Genomic DNA, 20,617 nt, shown 5'->3' with positions numbered 1-20,617 from the left:
AACCCTTCTCTCAAATAGACAGAACTATGTAGGGAAAGCAGGTGCTCAGGAAAGCACACATCAAATAATTTAGTATCACAAAAGTATTAATTGATGTTTCAGTACTGCTTGCGTTGCCTCTCTTGAATTAAAGATAATGCATCTGGCAAAAAGGAGTATCTTGGATCAAGGTCCCCTCACCCCCCTAAATAGGCTGCAATGGTGCCAGTAGCTGTATTTTCCTGCAATATATTAACTAGTTCAACAACATTATTTAACTAAAAGTTATCCTATTTGGAAAAAGAACTTTCATGAACTAAAAAACTGTTTTGTTCAGATAAATAAAAAATACATCTCTTATGAACAACAAAGCTTGGTGATTTCAACCAAATATAGAGTTTTTTGCTTCATATCTTTTTTGTGGCAATTAATATCTGCATTCATATAGATGGGATCCCTGAACTCTAAAAACTTTCCTCAATAATACATTCTTCAGCATTGTAACCAGTAAACGAAAAGCCTCATCAGCTCTACACCAAGGTTTACCATCTGAAATAAACATTCTCCTTACCTTTATTTGAAATCTTGAAATTGCTTTCACCATTTTAAATATTACAATTTCCTACAATATATCCAAATACTTAATTCCATATCAACGCTAGCCAAAATTCCTATTTGAATGTTACCTTTAAACGTTAGTATATGTATCTTGGCATTGTGAGTCAGGTAGTGGGTGCATTGTAGTTATTCCAATAAAGTATCCCCTATAATAATAATAATAATAATAATAATAATAATAATAATAATAATAATAATAATAATAATAAAGCAACCCCCCTAACATTTAGTCCTTCCATACCAGAACATATAATATTTAGCCAAGCTCTTGGAATGAACTCCCAGCCCCAAATCTGCTATTTGACATTTAAAGTTGACCTTAACTCAAAAAGTGAAGATTTGCTATCTCATAGGCAATATCTAAAAATGTTTATTGTGGCTAAGCATTGCCCTAAAAAAAACTACCTTTGTCATTATTCCTAATAAAAAATAGCAGTGCACTTCCTGACATGTGATTTTGCCTAGACCCTCCTGTGCAAATGGAGTCACTACAGTTCTGCTCACTGTTCTCATTAAAGTGGTTGTAAACCCTTACAGGCCACTTTAACCTACAGGTAAGCCTACAGGTACCTGTAGGTGCAACAAATATCTCCTAAACCTCCATGGTTTAGGAGATATTTGCAAAAGAAAGGCACCGATGTCTACAGCACATGCACCGTAGACAATGGCGCGCAGGCGCACTGACGACGATCATGCCGTTATTGGCGGCATACACACGCACACGGGAGTGACATCATTGCGGCTCCGGCCTGTTATAGCGCCGGAACCGCGATATGCGGAAGTGACTCGTAGAGAGATGGCACTGAAGGAGGAGGTGACCGAGCACCGCTGCAGGGGCTTCGATCTCAGGTAAATACTTCATAATGAGCTAGTATGCTATGCATACTAGATCATTATGCCTTCGCCTTTCAGGATGTTTTTTTACAAAAAAAATAAAGGTTTTCCTTCTCTTTAATAGCATGGAAGCTGACTGGTTTAACTTGGTTGAACAGATTGATTAAACCGGATAGACTTGAGTCTTTTTTCAACTAATTATGTAACTATGTAGCTGCAGTGTAATGATCTCCCTGATTCTGCACCATAGAGTCTGTGCTTCTGAAATAATCCCTCACCAGTTAACAGATCATAAAGCATCAGGGTGACAGCTCTGATATGAGAAAGCAAAGCCTCCACCAAGATGGCTGCCTTCATTCCGAGATACAGCGCATAATAAAGTACAGTAAGTCCGTAATGGTGAAAGATCATCTGCAAGTATAGTACAAGAAATATTGGTGACTATTTGGGTCCTTCACAATTTAGGTCATTTTTTATTCCAAATAAATGTGACACTTAATGTAATCTCTAAGTTCTATTTTTTAACTCCATTTTTAAAGGTAGTATGGGGGAAAAAGTATTTTATTAACACCTGAAAATAGCCCTAAATTATAGGCTTTTTTATTTGGGTGGAATAAAACTTAAAAAAAATCCTTTAAATATACTCTAAATTCCCACAAACCCACAAATATGCTCAAAACCTGACATTCATTTGAATTGTGTGGCACTTAGGAGGTCACAGTGCTAAAAGTGTAAATTAAATCAGGTACAGATAGCAAAAATATTGCATGTGCATTTTTTTACCACATTTTTAGTATTTCAGCAGCATTATAAATGTTTGTGTTTGTAAATTTGCTGTAGAAATTGTGGACACAGAATTATGAATTTGCTTGTGTGCGATGTTACATAGATTTCTATTGTCTAGTAAAAACTGTACCTTGTATAAGAGGGATTTACACATGCGCAAATCTTTCTGAAATTCATTATGGATAGTCAAATGTACCATGTAGTCCCATCTAATTACACTTATCTACACTTAAAATATGTGCAAATGTTATGCATAATTCAGGCTCATGTATTACCATTCTGTAGTGCAAGTATGGGTGATATTCAGTATACGAGCAGCCTTAGCTCCCTACAAAAATATAGGCAATCAATGGCAGGAATACAAAATCATGTGCTCCAATGTGAGCATAGAGCAGAAGCCAATGTATCTGTCAGCTTAAGAGCCACATGACATTAAACTAGGTATGTAAAAACAGCACTCTAGAAATCTTTGCTTAAGATAATTGGAAAAATTCAGTGGAGTACATCAACCCTACTATATTTGTGCTAAATTCTGGTAACATATTCTGCCTATATGTGTACTGGAAAGTGTGCACTATAAGAATGAGTTTTGTATCAGTGAAGCTGAATGTATTCAGCTGCATTGACAATGGCCCTCATCACCTGAGAACCTGAACACAGGCAGAATATGCATAGTACATAATTGGATTTGTTTGTTTGGATTTATTTGCCCCTCCTTCAGGTAGAAGAGGAAAAGAGCAAGCATAGCATGTCACCTGTGCACTAAGTGCTATGACTCTATTGTTTTTTTAGGAGGTGACTGATTCTGTTTAATGTACACATTTTCTGCCTGGGTTGCACCCTGTATAATGCACCCTGTATAATGTGTATGGTACACAAATTCTTGAGCAGGCAAGTACAGAGTATCCACTGCTACTGTAAGCATCAACTGAAGTTAAGAGCCACATTTGGCTCCATGAGCTACTGGTAGGGGACTACTAGCACAAAGTCAGAGGATTCACCTGAAAAAGCCAATGGCTTTGAATTCTACCAGACTGAATGACAATAATCTCTCTTGTCTACTCAACTGCTGTTTCATGGTTGACAAAAATAAAAATAAAAGAACAATTCCATCAAGACTGCAACTTGCCTTTCAAAAACTAGACAACAGTAGTCTTATTACCCTAACAATAACAATGCTACAGTGTTTACAAGATGTAAAAACTAAAATATGTACTGTGATTTTGAAGGAACTTAGGGCTTTTTAAAATCTTGGATCTTCCTCTTAGGATTTATATATAGATATATATCACAGTTTTGTCTCCAAATTAAAAATGAAAATATATATAAAAAAGAATCTTTACAACTAACATATCTTACTTTATATATTTGATATTATACATTAAAATGTCAGTTCTGAAGCTAAGAAGCACAATGCAGCCGAATGACTTTTCTTGTCTTGGCTGAGAAATAACAGAGAAAAGAAAAGTTTATCTAAGAATACTATGACTAAATAATTATATAAGTTTACTAATAGTATCTAGTCACAACTATGTATCTATTGCAGTGTGCTTAAAAGTGTTACAAATGTTTAAATAAGCCCTTAACATTTCGTCAAAAGTAAAAGCAGGAAAGTCTAATAAAATGGTGTCCACAATTTCAATTTCCTTAATTTCATTCCACCCCTCACACACTTTTGTACCAAATCTCAATGTCCCCAGTACACTGAGCAAACAGATCGATGACAATAGGCTACGTGGCCTTCAAGATGACCTTTTTATGATGCTGGTTGAACTATCCTGTTTTTTCAGCGCACTTTTCTCCACAACCTGGTTACAAATGGGTCATTCTGCTGGTCCAGCCAGAAGGTATTAAACATAAGGTTCTTGGAAAACATCTTCCACTTTATGCAAAGCTGCAGTTGAACTTTGCAATCAAAAATATTCTTGGTGTTTACTTAGGAAATTCTAGTTCAGTTTTGTAATCTAATAATATGGCCCACATAAACATGAAGTCTTTCATAACTGTATCTGAGTTTATTATAAGTTTTGGTTTCAACTTATATAGAACATAGATATGTTTCCCAACATTAAACATAGGTGGTCTTCAAATGCGTTGGTTCCTCCTCTAGTCATACTTCAGACTCCAAGCTAGAGAAGTGTGCAGACCCCCTTCTTTTATAAAGGGTTCCACTATGACTTGACCTAGGTTGGCATTCTGGAGAAAAGATGTGTCTGTGACACCTCAGATGACATCTGCTTAGGTCCTCCAAACTGCGGGAAGTGGGATGTATGGGGGCTAAGTCACAAGAATGGTGATGGTGGTGGAGGAAAGAGCAGTGACCTCCACGTAAGTGTTCCCAATCTAATCGCCTTTCAAGCTTTTCATCCGAGCAGCTGACGTATCTTGGCTCCTTGTGGCAGTGTGGTTGCAACACTTCCAAACTATTGCAATAGCATGAACCATGGCAAGTGGCTGGAAGATAATCTTTGCTCAACTGGCGATGTTTACCAATCTTATCGACTGACCAGTACCTCATTGGTTTTCTAGGTGCAGAGGATGTTTCTCGTTCTCTAGATGGGTATGTGCAGAAGTAGTTTGGTGAGTACCAACAGTTGTGTCCAATGTCAGATTTCACACATGGTGGTTCCCTCTCACACACATCTGAATCGGAATCTGAAAGATCAACATATTTGTTTTTGCTGGGGCTCATAACAAGAGGGTGAGAATGGCTCCTGCACATATGAGACCGATTCGATTTTTTATGCAGTAGGGGTTGGGATTCCATTTCCATTTCCTCTCGACGATGATGACAATCTCTTCCACAACTTCTCTCATCTTCATAAGTAAACCTTGAATGACCGCCATAATGGGTTCCATCACATACCTCCACACTGGCTTTGTTGGGACGATTTGTGCTAGGATTCTGACCTCCACCACTATATACCTCACATTCCATTTCACATGTGCTCTTTTGATAACTACTGCCCAAGTGGTCAAACTTTTTTGCTGCTGTTTCAGGTGTTCGACTACCCCGTGCCCCACCTGTAGACTTTGGAGTCCTTTCCTTTCCTGTTTGGTAGTTTTCATAAAGACCTCGTGAAACTTTTGACTGCCATCCTGGTGGTTCTGGAGCATCTTTTTCTCGCACAATGGCAAAATAAGATGGTGGGTTTTCTAGGAAGTCTCTTTGAGTTGGAGGTGACATCTGACAGGGTGCCATCTTTTTGTCTTTGCTAAAAGCTTGTCCAGACTCCACTAGATGATCAGAGAGACCTTCAGGCTCAATAGGACCATAATACCTATGAAATCCATCAGAAAATGTGTTCTTATGAGAATGGCGAGGGGGAGCTACCTTACTGCTGGGGTCAAGGGCAGACCGAGTTGGAGTATACATATCTTTGTAGCAGTTAGGGCTGCGAGCATGTCGCCACCTCTCAACTATCCTCCTTTCCCGTGGCAAAAAGTTGGAACATGGTAAAGGAGCAGATGGTGGTGGAGGTGGAGCAATGGAATTTGATAGGGCTGGTATTCTTTGTGGTGGATAGCAATGATTTAAAGTTGGAAGTTGTTGGTCTATAGCCTTTGGATCCTCAGCACTGCAACAGCTATACATGCCCTGTGGGAACAATAAAAATGCCAACGTCATTCATATGCTTGTTATACATGCAACATTTATCAAAATCAAGTGCAATTTTTTTTTTCATTACGGTGCACACATATTCCATAAGTATTCCACTATACCACAACCTAAATATTTTTCTACCAAAAATGCCTTAGGCTGCTTAGTCAGATAAATGGTTTGCCTTAACACAGGATGTAACACACAGCACAACAGAGTAAATGAGGCTTTATTGATACATTGGCAAATAAAAGGCTGCAAAAATGTGTGTATTTTATATTTCCCTGGAGTTAAGCTTTAAGCAAATAAACCTTTGACTTGCCTTTGAATTTCTTTGCATATGTTATCTGTAGCAAATGGAAGCATGCCATAAGAATAGCAAACTATAAAAACTATAGTAAATCAACACATTTTGACTTAGTACAGTAGTGGAGTGAACATTGCAGTGATTAACCACTTAAGGACCAGAAGGGTTCATCAGTTGTGGGGAGAGAGAGAGAGAGAGAAAAAAGAGGAGAAAAGATATGTGGTTGGGAGAAAGAGAGGGAGCAGAAAATTGAGGGGGCAGAAAGGGGGGAGCTAAAGAGGTGAGACAGGAGGGTGAAAGGGAGGAAGAGAGGGGGAGTAAGAGGGGGGAGATGGTAAGGGGAGAGGGAGAGGAGAGAAATAGAAGAGGGGAAGGAGAGAAAGGGGGAGAAAGGGAAAGAGGAAGGGGAAAAAGAGAGGGTGGAAAGAGGGAGAAGGGGAGGGGGAAAGAGAAAGGGAGAGGAAAATAATGGGGTGAGAAAGAGAGGGAGAGGAGGTAAGAGAGTGAGGGGGAAGAAAGAGAGAAAGGGGATGAAAGAGAGTGGAGGGGGAGAGAGGGTGGATAAAATAGGGGAGAGATTAAAAGAGGAGTTTGGGGTTGGGGATATAAGAACAAGAGTGTGGGGGGGTGAAAAGAGGAGAGAGAAAGAAGAGAGGGAGAGAGAAGGGGGTAAGAGGCAGAGCAACAGGTGGTGGGGGGAGACAGGATGGTTGTTCTGTATGTGAAAGGCTCACTTACCAATGATGCCTTCCCCCACTCAGGCTGGTTCCCCCTTAGGCAGCTATAGCAGCTATTTTTTCAGATCTCCCACCAAGCTGCTCAGAGAACACCTTTCACAGCACACTGCAGGCATTCCATGCATGGGGTTGGAGTGTTGGCAGGGTTGGGCAGACAGAAATGGGAGGCAGAGTGTGGGATTGGACAGGTGGTGGAGTGAGGGAGGGCCTGAGAACAGTAGTGACAGGATGGAATAATGACACTTACAGCCTGACTCTCAAGCAGAGTTCCTATCTGTCCTTAGAACATACTGAAGGAGTGAGAGCTAGGCAGAGCTGAGATACTGCACCGGCTGATATCGCCGCCTGCACCACCGATAAGCCACAGCTCCTACCTCCAATGGGGCCCCACTGGCAGCAGTTCATGCTTATAGTGGTGCCAGACAAGAGAACAGAAAACAAAGGCACACCAGCCTAGTGTATTACCGTTAAAAGATTTTAATAAATTAAAATGTATATACAGGGCCTACTCACAAGTGTAGTAGAAATAATTCGCAGTAAGGCTTAGTCAACATAAGCTGCAGTGAAAAGACCTCGAACCACACTCCGACCGGTCATGGAGAAATTGAAAGGGGTCACTGCCGGCTAAAGGATATCCCCATCCATGAAGGGCAGCAAGGCCGGTGGCACCGTTGTTGGTATTATCCTTATGGACAATTTACTTTTGGACTATCCTCTCGTGTGCAGGAGAATTTGTTTTCTATGTTATAGTGGTGCCAGCCCTGGTTTCACCCCTCTGGCAGCTGTCACCTGGGTGTGGTCCGCACCCCGCACCCCCATAGCGACGCCACTGGCACTCTCCAAATTTGACTATTGACAAGGAAGAAGGTGAGCTTGCCTACCAAGAAGGACCTGGAAAGTATTTTTGCCAAAATAGAAGAGTCGCATAAGAAGAACATGACTGAGATAGCCTGAAGCCTTTCACAAAACACCTTTAATGCATTGGCCCACTTTCCCATAGCTGAATGTATCAGTGAGTTCAATACAGAAGTTCAATATACATACATATGCAGGTTCAACATAAATACATTCAATTCACCTGGACAATTTAGATCATCAACCCCACCACAACAACATCCACCTCAGGTGTTTCCATGAGGCAATGGGACCTATCGCAAAGGAAACTTGTTAAGCAGTGAGCCCTATGTTATGCCCTATGTTTCTATTTGTACTCCAGCTTATTCCCTACTCTTCATATGCTACCAGCTTTGGTCAGTTCTACCCTATGTATTCTTAGTGCTGCATGCTAAGGGCAATCTGATTGCTATTGGCAATGGTTTAATTACCCACCTGACCCAGTACACATTTCCCGATGGACACATATGGATCCTACACCTAAAATGCCTAATTCTATTTCCTTGACATTGGTTGCTTGGCTCTTCCTCCAGCCCCTCCAGCAAGTTAGGGGTCCTTCTGTCCCGATCCTGTGCGCCCTCTGGGGGGTCACATACCATCTTGCCAGGAGTTTATAGCGAATTTCCACTGTCTTTATATCTCCTGTAGAAAAACAAGCTTTTCTCAGAATTATCCTTCTATGTTTCTCATCTCTGAGCTGGCCTATCTCCTCTTCCCATTTCCCCAGATATGAAGGGAATTCAGGTTCTGTTTTCTTGATTAGGAGTCTATACATTTTTGATATACTTTGGGGAGAGCAGAAAAGATTCTCTATTAACCTCATGTGTCCTTTTACCCGTAACGGTTGTGGCAGTGATTGTGCAAAATGCTGTAGTTGTGTGTACCTCCATTTATCTAGTGGCTTATTTCCCCATCTTTGTGTAATTTCCACGTGCAAATCCTATTTCCTTTTTATTACATCTTGTAATTGTATTTACTCTTTTTTTGTCCATTTAGTGAAATATATATGTTCCTCTTTCCCTGGCTTGAAATAATTTGTGCCCAATATAGATAAGATATAGATAATATAGATAATAGTGGTGAATAGGGATGAGCTTCGTATTCGAGTCGAACTCATGTTCAACTCGAACATTGTATGTTCGATCGTTCGTGGAATTACGAACATTTTGGGCCGTACTGCGGCATCGCAGTGCATTGCTGGCTGATGATTGGCCAAGCATGCACTATGACCCGCATGCTTGGCCAATCACAGCTTGCAAAAAACGGAGAGCTATAATTGGCCAAAGCCAGGGTGGCTTTGGCCAATTATGACTGAGGGGGTTTAGTACACGCCCCACACTATAAAAGGCCACCTGCAGGTTGGCCTTGTGTAGTGTGTTGAGGTGGTTAAAAGAGAGAAGACAGAGAGAGAGTTTAATTTTTAGTAGGTAGATAGAGCAGGCAGGCAGGCAGGCTAGTCAGTTAAAGTTACAGGATATATTAGAGGATATATATGCATCCCAGGTGTTGTATATATATTTATACACTGTATAGTTTAGCTAGATCTGCACTTCCTAATTTACTGGCAGGCAGGTGATTGTGCTAGCTGCAGTATTCTCACGTGGTGTACTGCCTGTGTCCTCTGCAGTGTGCACCTAAATCTACATGGTGTGTTTACTGCCTGTGTCCTCTGCAGTGTGCACCTAAAGCTACGTGGTGTGTACTGCCCGTGTCCTCTGCAGTGTGCACCTAAAGCTATGTGGTGTGTGTATTGCCCGTGTCCTCTGCATTGTGCACCTAAAGCTACGTGGTGTGTACTGCCCATGTCCTCTGCAGTGTGCACCTAAAGCTACGTGGTGTGTACTGCCCGTGTCCTCTGCAGTGTGCACCTAAAGCTACGTGGTGTGTGTATTGCCCGTGTCCTCTGCATTGTGCACCTAAAGCTACGTGGTGTGTACTGCCCATGTCCTCTGCAGTGTGCACCTAAAGCTACGTGGTGTGTACTGCCTGTGTCCTCTGCAGTGTGCACCTAAAGCTACGTGGTGTGTACTGCCTGTGTCCTCTGCAGTGTGCACCTAAAGCTACGTGGTGTGTACTGCCTGTGTCCTCCGCAGTGTGCACCTAAAGCTACGTGGTGTGTGTACTGTCTGTGTCTGTGCTATTTTTCTCAATGATTTTCATCCATATTGCAGGGACCAGGCATTACATTAAAGCCTCAAGCAGTTTTAAGTTACTTTTTTCTTATGGTAATCTCATTTTGTGCAGGGACAGTTCTAAACATGTGCCACTTCACAGGCATACAATAGACACCCAGCAGGTACAATATTTAAAGGAATTTTTCATTTATTTATTTTTTCACTTTAAGCATTATTAAAATCACTGCTCCAGAAAAAAAAACAGTTTTTAAAACTTTTTTTCCATTGATAGATGTTCCCTGGGGCAATACCCAGGTTCTCAACGATGTTTTATGACAATAACTTGCATATTAGGCTTTAAAATGAGCACTTTTGAATTCGAACATTCGAGTCCCATAGACGTCAATGGGGTTCTAAATGTTCGCGCGAACGGTCGGTCCGTTCGAAGGTTCTGGCAAACGGGGGGGTGTTCAGCTCATCCCTAGTGGTGAATTATAATCCCAGTGATGCAGTCTCCCTAAGCCATCCCAAATCTTAAAAGTATTTCTAGTTAGTGGGTTTGTGCTAATAGCGAAGTCCCGGTGCTGTTGTGGTATCCAGACCGTCTTCCCCAAATCTGCCTTACTTTGTGATATCTCCATATTTACCCAGCTTCTCCCCTGCTTATTATGAATCCATTCTACCATCTGGGAAACACAGATCGCCTGATAGTATTTCTTGAAATTCGGGGCTGCTAGTCCTCCTGACCTTTTTGGCTTTTGTCAGTGTTGCGTATGCAATTCTGGGACGTTTATGTGCACAGATATATTTTAATATCATTGATCTTAATTTCTTAAAATAGTCTTGGGGTACTGTAATTGGAATCATTTGAAAAATGTAGACCATCCTTGGTAAAATATTCATTTTTAGAGCATTTATTCTTCCTATCCATGAAGGAGGCTTATGTCTCAGATTCTCCAAGTGTTTCTTACTCTTCCAAGTGTTCCTTAATCTTATTAAGTATTGGTATATAATTAGCCTTGTACATAGTCCCCAAAGATGCCGTCAGTTTTATTCCCAAGTGCCCCAATCCCTCCTTACACCATACAAAGGGGAATTTAGGTTGGATTGCCCTCTGCTCCTTGGGATAGTATTATTCAGAATCTCATATTTAGACATATTTATTTTAAAATTGGTCAATTTTTCATATCTAGTTAGCTCCTCTAATATAATTGGGGTTGTAATTCTGGGTTTAGAGATGTAGAAAAGCAGGTCATTGGCATACACCGCTACCTTAAACTTCCTTTCCCCTTCTCTTACCCCTCCAATATCTGTTTTTTTTACGGATAGCCACTAGCAGGGGTTCCAGTGCTATTACAAACAATATTGGTGAAAGAGGACAGCCCTGCAGCTGTCCATTAATGTTAATTAAAGATTGCACTTAAAACACTTATGTCTCTTGTTATTATTCACTGCTTCTCCCTTCCTCCTGGTAAGGACTGCATATCTTTCACAGATAAACCATCTTTGTTCATGGATCCTATGCTCCTATTTAGGGGACTCTGCAACTTTCTGCGGCTTAATGCCTTGCCTGCTGGGGAACTGAGATAGTGGGGTAATAAATAGAAGATTTCCTCTAGGGTTTACCCCCATAATTTTTTTCTGAATCAGCTAAAAAAACTTCTTACGCATATACTTACAGCAGTGAGAAGTTTAGTAGCTCTAAAATGGACACACACTGAACATCCTTCCCTAGTGAATCTACTCTCAAGGATTTAAGATGTTAAATTGATGGGTCATCTAACAGCTATGTAAATTGTTTGGTAAACATAATAATGTCTTGGAACTTTGGCATCTAACAGAAACTAGTGCAACACATATTTTACTCCTCTAGAATCTGTTTATAGGGCTGCTTCCTGTGGCAATGTAAAACTGGATCCTTTAAGTGGGACCCCCCCCCCCCCTCGGTCTTCATTTCCAAATTTCCCTTATCCCCATTTCCCTTGCGCCCCTTCTCTCTCTATTTTTACTCTACCTTCTTTATAGTTTTAAGCTATACTATCAGTCTAATTTCAATAAAATGGATTGCATTGTAGGACCGGGGTCTGACTATGATATGAGGCCACATGCTGAGACCTATCAGACTCACACAATTTGTTGTAGAGAACACGCTCTATTAGGTCTAAGGTAGGACCATGAAATACTGACATTAAGGTGATTGTGATGCATTGGGGGTTATTTATGAAAGGCAAATCCACTTTGCACTACAAGTGCAAAGTGCACTTGAAAGTGTACTTGGAAGTGCAATCGTTGTAGATCTGAAATGAGTGGCAGCTCTACTGATTTTATCATCCAATCAGGTGCAAGCTAAAAAGCTGTTTTTTATTTTCCTTGCATGTGCCCCTTGGATCTACAGTGACTGCACTTCCAAATGCACTTTCAGTGCAATTTTAAGTGCACTTTGCACTTATAGGCCCAGATTCTCAACCGAGATACGACGGCGTATCTCCAGATACGCCGTCGTATCTCTACGTTGAGCCGTTGTATCTATGCGACTGATTCTTAGAATCAGTTACACATAGATATCCATTAGATCCGACAGGCGTAAGTCTCTTACGCCGTCGGATCTTAAGTGCATTTTTTTTTTGTCCCGCTAGGTGGCGCTTCCGTTGAAATCTGCGTTGAGTATGCAAATTAGCTAGATACGCGAATTCCCGAACGTACGCGCGGCCGACGCAGTAAAGTTACGACGTTTACGTTAGGCTTTTCCCGGCGTATAGTTGCCCCTGCTATATGAGGCGCAGCCAATGTTAAGTATGGCCGTCTTTCCCGCGTCGAAATTTTAAAAAGTTACATCGTTTGTGTAAGTCGTCCGTGAATGGGGCTGGACGTCATTTACGTTCACGTTGAAACCAATGACGTCCTTGCGACGTCATTTAGAGCAATGCACACTTGAATATTTTTTGCGGATTGCGCATGCGCAGTTCGTTCGGCACGAGGACGCGCTTCATTTAAATGATACACGCCCCCTACCCGCCGAATTTGAATTCCGCCGGGTGATTTACGCTACGCCGCCGCAACTTACGGAGCAAGTGCTTTGAGAATACAGCACTTGCCCATGTAAGTTGCGGAGGCGTAACATAAATGAGATACGTTACGCCCGCACAATTTTGCCACAATCTACGTGAATCTGCCCCATAGTTTGCAAAGTGAATTTGCCTTTCGTAAATAACCCCCATTGTGTGGTAATTTATGCTTTTCTGATAATTAATAATGTGATCTGTCCCACTTCAACATGGTACTTTTTTTGTTTGGAGCATTACTCTCCTGATGTATCAGATGTATAGTTTGTATTCCTCTTTATTATAAACCTTTCTTATAAAAACAAATACAAGTCAGTTGTACATAAGGGGAAAAAAAAGAAAAAAAGAAAGGAACTGTGTTGGTTTGATGCCTTGCTTAATAGAAAGCAAAGAAAGACACCACTTCCTGGACTCTTCCTGGGTGTCCTTATCTTCTGTATGATTTACTGCTGCCTACCAATAGCAGTTGAGCCTGTCCCCCTTCTAATATGTATATATAGTATATCTCTACATGTCTTGCTCCCTTTACAAACCCCAAAATTAGGGAACATTTGGGATAGTGGGTGAAGCCATGCAAAACATTTTGTAATGTCCTTGACCGACTATGTATCCAAACTTGCTAGTTCAAAGCACAGATACAGACTAATATTACAGAGCCACTTAAAGTAAAACATTGGATTGCAAGCATAATTTGTTCCGGAGGAATGCTTGTAATCCAAAGCACTTGTATATCAAAGAAAATTTTCCCATAAGAAATAATGGAAACTCAAATGATTCGTTCCACAAATATTTATTCATAAGTCCTTCAGTTTATAGTCCATATAAAAAGATTATAGCAATGTGCTGGGTTGTGTAACCATAAAATGTCCATCCACAAATGGAAGCCTCCACAAGGGGTTTTAAAAGCAAAACTCCATCAGGAGCAGCAGAGTAAGAGAAGAGAGGTGCCTCTAAGTGTAGCAATATGCTTAAATCTAATGAAGGTACAACATTTACCAACTCACATGGTTGATGATTAAAAGAGGCACATCTATGCTGTACACAAAACCCAGTAAGGCATGTTATATCAAAGGTATATCAAATCCTGACAGAATTAGATCTACAAGGAAACCCACATTTCATAGGAAAATGGGAAAAACAACAAGTAGAAAGAATAATATCATCCGTACATAACACCGCAACTGATATGAGTACAATCTAAATGAACTATAAATGCATCGCGAGATGGCACAGGACACCTGAAGTTATTCATAAATTCAGTAAAGATAAAACGCCATTGTGTTGGAGAGAATGTGGACAGATAGGAACAACTACACACATATGGTGGGACTGTCTAACGATAAAGGAATATTGGCAGGAAATTCTTGAATATATTGAAGTGATAACTGGGAAAAAGGTACCCAATACCATACAAGTTTGCCTGTTTCATGAATCAAATGAGTCAAATAGTAGCTATAAGAAAACATTAATCCCACCACTGATAAATGCCGCAAAGGGATTGATACCAAAAAATTGGTTAAATACAAGAAAACCAGACAGAAAAGAATGGTTCGAAAGGGTGGAAAATTATAATAATCTGGAATACCTATGTAGCTGTGATGAGGGCCAACTCAATATACACAATAAGAGATGGAGGCAGTGGAAAGATTTTAAATTAACGGAGCAATACCTGGAGAAAATTATAGTAGACAGTGGGTAACTAAAGAAGACTAAAAGGAAAATAAGGGACAAACCATTAGGGGGGGGGTGGAAGGGGGTGGGTATGGTTTATATTTTCAATTAAATGAAACAAGATACGTAAAATAATTAATATAACAAAGTAAAGGATAAATACATAAAATAACATTCGGAATACCACAAATGATGCAAAACCAAGGTTGAGATGGAATTAATGAATACAATCATGAGCAAGTCTCTTGCTGTGGTTGAGTCTGAAGTGGTAAACATAAAAAAAAAAAAGAGAGGCACATCTAAGTATGTAGGCATCCAGAGTAAAGCTGTCTGCAATCGTGACCTGGAAGACTACTCTGCAGTGGAGCGATCTGAAATCTAGGCTTGAATCGCTCGTGGAGCGCAGCATGGAAGGGATGACGTCAATGGCAGTGAGGAGGATGGTTTATGTGGACATCTTTACCCCAGATCTCTGCATACTTAGATGTGCCTCTTTAATCATCAACCATGTGAGTTTCTAAATGTTGTATCTTCATTAAATGTAACCATATTGCTACACTTAGAGGCACCTCTCTTCTCTTGTATACTCAGTTGTGACATGACGCTACTGTATATCAAGACATCACTTGTATATCAAGTCAAAATGTATTAAAACATTTTGCTTGTCTTGCAAAATGCTCTCAAACCAAGTTACTCTCAAACAAAGGTTTTACTGTATTTCAAATTGTTTCCAGTTTGTTGGCCATCATATGTGCATGGAAAGAATGACTTTTGTGACTCAGGGCTATAGGGAGCAATGAGAAAGTATAACTTAACAGGTTATGCTGAGGCCATCCAAAAGCAATCAAAAAGCAATGGGACCAGTGAGAAGCTAAGAAAGGTTTCCTTAGAACAGAAAATTTCTACATGCCTTACTTCCATCAAACCCCCAAAATAATCATTTATAGATAGTCTAGAATAGATTGTGGGCCAAATCCTCAGCCAGGCGGCGTAACTTAACTTTTACCATTTAAGTTACACTGGTGGAAAATTTCTACCTAAGTGCCCGATCCACAAAGCACTTACCTAGAAATTTTCGGCCGTGTAACTTAAATGTCTCCGGCGCAAGGCGGTCCTCTTCTGCAGGGGGCGATGACAATTTAAATGTCATCACCTTGTAAAAGCAGCCCTAATTTTACGTATGCAAACGTAAACTTACGCAGAAAAAACAAAGCTGAAAAGCTTTGTGGATCTCCGTAAGTCCTCATTTGCATACGCAAAGCGGCATTTCAATGCGAAATGCCCCCAGCGGCGGATGCGGTACTGCATCCTAAGATCTGACAGTGTAAGTGTCTTACAGATGTCAGATCTTCTGCCTATCTTTGGAAAACTGCTTCTGAGGATCAGTTCCAAAGATAGGCACAGTGATACGCAGGCTGAACAGCAGTTCCGCCTGCGTATCCCTTTCGAGGATTTGGCCCTGTGTCTTTAGATTGTTGTGCATGTACAGTATATTAAGCTTTATTTAAAAAAAAAAAAAAAAAAAACACGTATTGTGTGTTGGCTGAAGTCTTATTTTAATGTCAGTTCCACCCAAAGAAGAAATTCCAGTTTGATGTAGCTAACATTATGGCAAATTCATTGCAATAATTGAGTCTTGTAATTAGCTAAATATTCTGATGGTGACAAGTAATCTGAGTCACCATGTAACAGAATTACGTTGTAAAAGAACATTTTGAGTTGGCCAGTTCATCAGTTCAAAACTTGATTGATGCAAGTACCAGAGCTCACATGTGTACTAACATTTCTGCAGCGCACATTAGAGTTTTTGTTTACAATTATTATTGAAAAAACTGTGTATATGAATGATATCCTTACAGTTGAAAATTCTTAATGCAAGCATGACATTGAAAAATGCAATTTGTAATCCCTCTTTAGCTACTTTGTATTCTCATTTTGATTCATTTACTGACATACGCGGGATAAAAATAGCTAGAACACAGCCTGCAGTATCGACATGATATTGACATGCATGATAGCAGTGCCTTTCTTAGATTTTTTTTTTAATGCAGATGTCTATTTTAGGATATTGTTACAAAGAACAAATACTGTTTTTCAGAAGAGACCTATTTTGAGGCTATTTGCTAAGGGTTACCTTCTTAGCTGAACAAGAAATACAACAATGAATGTACCGTATATTTTAGCAGCTTAATTTTTCAGCTATATACTTCCAATTATACCAACATGATGGAGAGGTTTTGTAAAATTAAGAAGAACATTTTTCTTTTTAACAGTAATTCTGCCATTGTAGATTAAAGCTAAAATCTGATTGGTTGCTGAGATCAGAAAAAAATGTTTTCTTACTTTTTGCATTAACACAAGCTACAGATAACATAATCATAATGGCTTAAAACACAAACCAAAATCAGTTTTGCTATATGCAATGTACTGTATTCTAGTGATTTTTTTTTTCACAGTCTAGACCAGAGACACAATGGAAAGCGAGAGAAAATCCTTCCAAAGCTAAGGAAAAAGCACACTTAACCACTTGTTTACCAAGGTACTGGTATTCAGGGGGTTATGGCAAACTCAGGGCTGTGTCAGCCAAGAACTTGGTGTGGATATTTTTGAACCAGTGATGGGATTTTAGGTGAAAGTAATTAGGATGACCTTAAGACTTTTAAGGGGCTCTGAAGGTGCACCCCACCCTCTTGCTGCTGGCTCCAGGAGTGCTTCCCAAGCTCTTCTGTTCCCTGAGCCCCTGATTACAGAAAGCTGCTTAGCCTTAGAGAGCAAGAGGAGATTGGGTAACATCTATTCTCAGACCTCCACTGTGACTAATGCAGGGGCGGATCCAGGGGGCCAATGGGGCAATTGCTCCCCCCAAGAAAATTTTGCTGACTCTGAGGCTGAGAGCGCCCCGAGAATTCGGAGTCATGGTCGGGACAACTCACATGCATTCTCAGCATTAAGAATTTCTGCCAACACACTCGAGGCTGCACTCTCCACCCCCTGTACCTCCCCCAGCAGTTTTTCAGCCTCTCTCCTTCAGGCTGCTGCTTGAGTGGGAGGGAAGGGGATGTGCCTAACCCCGAGACTGTGCCCACCTGGAAGAGGGAGGTGTGAGCAGCTGAGCAGAGGGAACCGTGTGACTGTGAACTTCCTGGAAGGTAAGCTCAGCTAGCAGTACATCATGGATTTGTTTACAGGCTCCTCTATGCTAAATCTGCTGAGTTACTGCAGCTTAGCATAGAGGAGCTGTCAGCTGACAAATGGGATTCCATCTTTTCATGTGGCACAGTGAGAAATTGGGCTCAATAAAACATTGTGACTGCCCCCTGGTGTGTGCCCTCCTCATCCCCCAGTGTATGCCCTCCTGATCCCCCAGTGTATGCCCCCAGTGTATGTCCTCCTGATTCCCCCCCCCCAGTGTATGCCCTCCTGATCCCCCAATGTATGCCCCCAGCGTATGCCCTCCTGATCCCCCCAGTGTGTGCCCTCCTGATCTCCCCCAGTGTTTGCCCTCCTGACCTCCCTGGTAAATACCCTCCTGACCTCCCTGGTGTATGCCCTCACTGATGTATACCCTCCCCCCGGTGTATGCCCTCCTGACCTCCCCCAGTGTATGCTCGTCTAACCTCCCTGGTGTATGCCCTCCTGACCTCCCCCGGTGTATGCCCTCCTGACCTCCCTGGTGTGTGCTCTCCTGACCTCCCTGGTGTGTGCTCTCCTGACCTTCCTGGTGTGTGCTCTTCTGACCTCCCTGGTGTATGCCCTCCTGACCTCCCCCAGTGTATGCTCTCCTAACCTCCCTGGTGTATGCCCTCCTGTCCTCCCCGGTGTATGCTCTCCTGACCTCCCCGGTGTATGCCCTCCTGACCTCCCTGGTGTGTGGTCTCCTGACCTCCCTGGTGTGTGCCCTCCTGACCCCATACTGTGCTCTCTTGATGCCCTGGTGTGTACCTCCTGCCCCCGTACTGTGCTCTCCTGACCTCCCCGATGTGCCCTCCTAACCAAAGGTCTGTCAAACAAGTTATTCTTAATTGCTGTAGGTGCCTCTGATCAGATTATTATCCTTTATTTCCCAACACTTTAAATATAACACCAACATACACACATTATAAATGAGTCTACATATTCATTGCATATTCAAAATACTCTACCGTCTGAATAAGCTGTAGCCTGGATACTACCATTATCGAACCATTTATTCATTGTTAGCCTTTTTTTTCTCTGCATTGCATTTGCTTTTATGTGACTGTGATAAAAGTCTCCAGGAGACTTCACAGATGTAATAAATCAGCTCCAAGACCGCAAAGTCTTTCCTTTAGAAGCTGTTTCTGAAGTAGCTACTTTTGCAGTCTCAAAGCTCATGTATTACAGAACCTGTGAAGGGTTTAAAAAATCTTCACAGGTTCTATAATGCAAAAGCTTACAAACAGTAATTTGCAGAACCTTAGTTGTTACCGTTCTGCATTAAAAGCTATTTAGTTTCAGCAATACAGGAAATATACCATTTCACAGCACAATTTGAGCATCAGTTCTTGAAACTTCAAGTCACATATTAGATAGTTATGTTATTAGGCTTAGTTATTTTGTAAACTTGACAAAATATTCATTAAAGGGTCACTAAAGGATTTTTTTTTAGCTAAATAGCTTCCTTTACCTTACTGCAGTACTGGTTTCATGACCTCATTGCTCGTTTTTGCTTTGATGTTGCTGTAAAACTGCTCTGATCTCCACACTTCCTGGTTGTCTGGCTCCTTATAACCATCATATTGGGAGCTTTTCACGGTGGTCTAAGCTGTCATTACTGTGTGTCTAAAACTTAACAGAACCAATCAGATTCATTTTAAAAACAAAACACTGCCCTGGATTTGTTTGTTTTTGTTCTGTGGGTCTCTTTACTTCACATAAAAATGAAATCAGTTTAAAAACGAAAGTGAAACTACAGGCACATTATATGATTGAATTTAATCTATTTTTAATCATTTTTAAAAGGAATCAGTTAACTTGTATGTCTATATACCCTGTAAACAGTCATTTCAGAAAAAAAAAAAAATTCCTTTAGTGATCCTTTAAGTATGAAAAAAAGTTCAACCAAAAATAATTATTTGCAAACGTTTTTGTAGAATGTTTAAAATATACAGAAAAAAAGATAGAGGGCCAAATTCTCAAAAACTGTGCGTAACTTAAAATTCAGCAGTTAAGTTACACTGACTTAAAATTTCTACCTAAGTACCTGATCGTCAAAGCACTTAGGTAGAAATTACACGCTGTGTAACTTAAGTGCCGCCGTCGTAAGGCGGTCCTCCTCTCCTGGGGGCGTTTAAAATTTAAATGAGGCGCGCTCCCGCGCCGGCCGTACTGCGCATGCGTGTGACGTCATTTTCCCGACGTGCAGCGCGCGAACGTAATTAACGCCGGTCGGCTTTGAGAATTTCGACGGGACACTAAAGTTGCGACGGGTGAAAAAAAAAGACGCGCCGGGAAAAAAATTAATTATAAAAAAAAATGACAGCGTCGCTCAGCATGCATTCCTGAGAGGGTGAACTCCATGCCAATTTTCAAAGAAAAAACCGGCATGGGTTCCCCCCCCAGGAGCATACCAGGCCCTTAGGTCTGGTATGGGTTGTAAGGAGACCCCCCCACGCCGAAAAATTTACGTAGGGGGTCCCCCTACAATCCATACCAGACCCGTATCCAAAGCACGCTACCCGGCCGGCCAGGAAGGGAGTGGGGACGAGCGAGCGTCCCCCCCCCCTCCTGAGCCGTGCCAGGCCGCATGCCCTCAACATGGGGGGGTTGGGTGCTCTGGGGCAGGGGGGCGCACTGCGGGCCCCCCCACCCCAGAGCACCCTGTCCCCATGTTGATGAGGACAGGACCTCTTCCCGACAACCCTTGCCATTGGTTGTCGGGGTCTGCGGGCGGAGGCTTATCGGAATCTGGGAGTCCCCTTTAATAAGGGGGCCCCCAGATACCGGCCCCCCACCCTAAGTGAATGGATATGGGGTACATCGTACCCCTATCCATT

At 41.4% G+C, this 20,617-nt stretch overlaps 1 protein-coding gene across 1 annotated transcript in view; it reads right to left on the bottom strand.

Moving 5' to 3' along the window:
- Window positions 1-1,255: 1,255 nt before the first annotated feature.
- The window catches only part of GRIN2D (glutamate ionotropic receptor NMDA type subunit 2D), a 441,978-nt gene continuing 422,616 nt past the window's right edge, over window positions 1,256-20,617 (bottom strand). Inside the window, exon 12 of the mRNA XM_040325680.1 lies at window positions 1,256-5,815. Within this exon, the coding sequence (XP_040181614.1) occupies window positions 4,328-5,815 (1,488 nt within the window). The 3' untranslated portion in view covers window positions 1,256-4,327. The remainder of the gene's footprint in view (window positions 5,816-20,617) is intronic.

This window comes from Rana temporaria, chromosome 10 (genome assembly GCF_905171775.1).
Source record: "Rana temporaria chromosome 10, aRanTem1.1, whole genome shotgun sequence".
NCBI lineage: Eukaryota > Metazoa > Chordata > Amphibia > Anura > Ranidae > Rana > Rana temporaria.
Note: the sequence above shows the minus strand (reverse complement) of the source record. Positions and strands in the feature narration are given on the sequence as shown.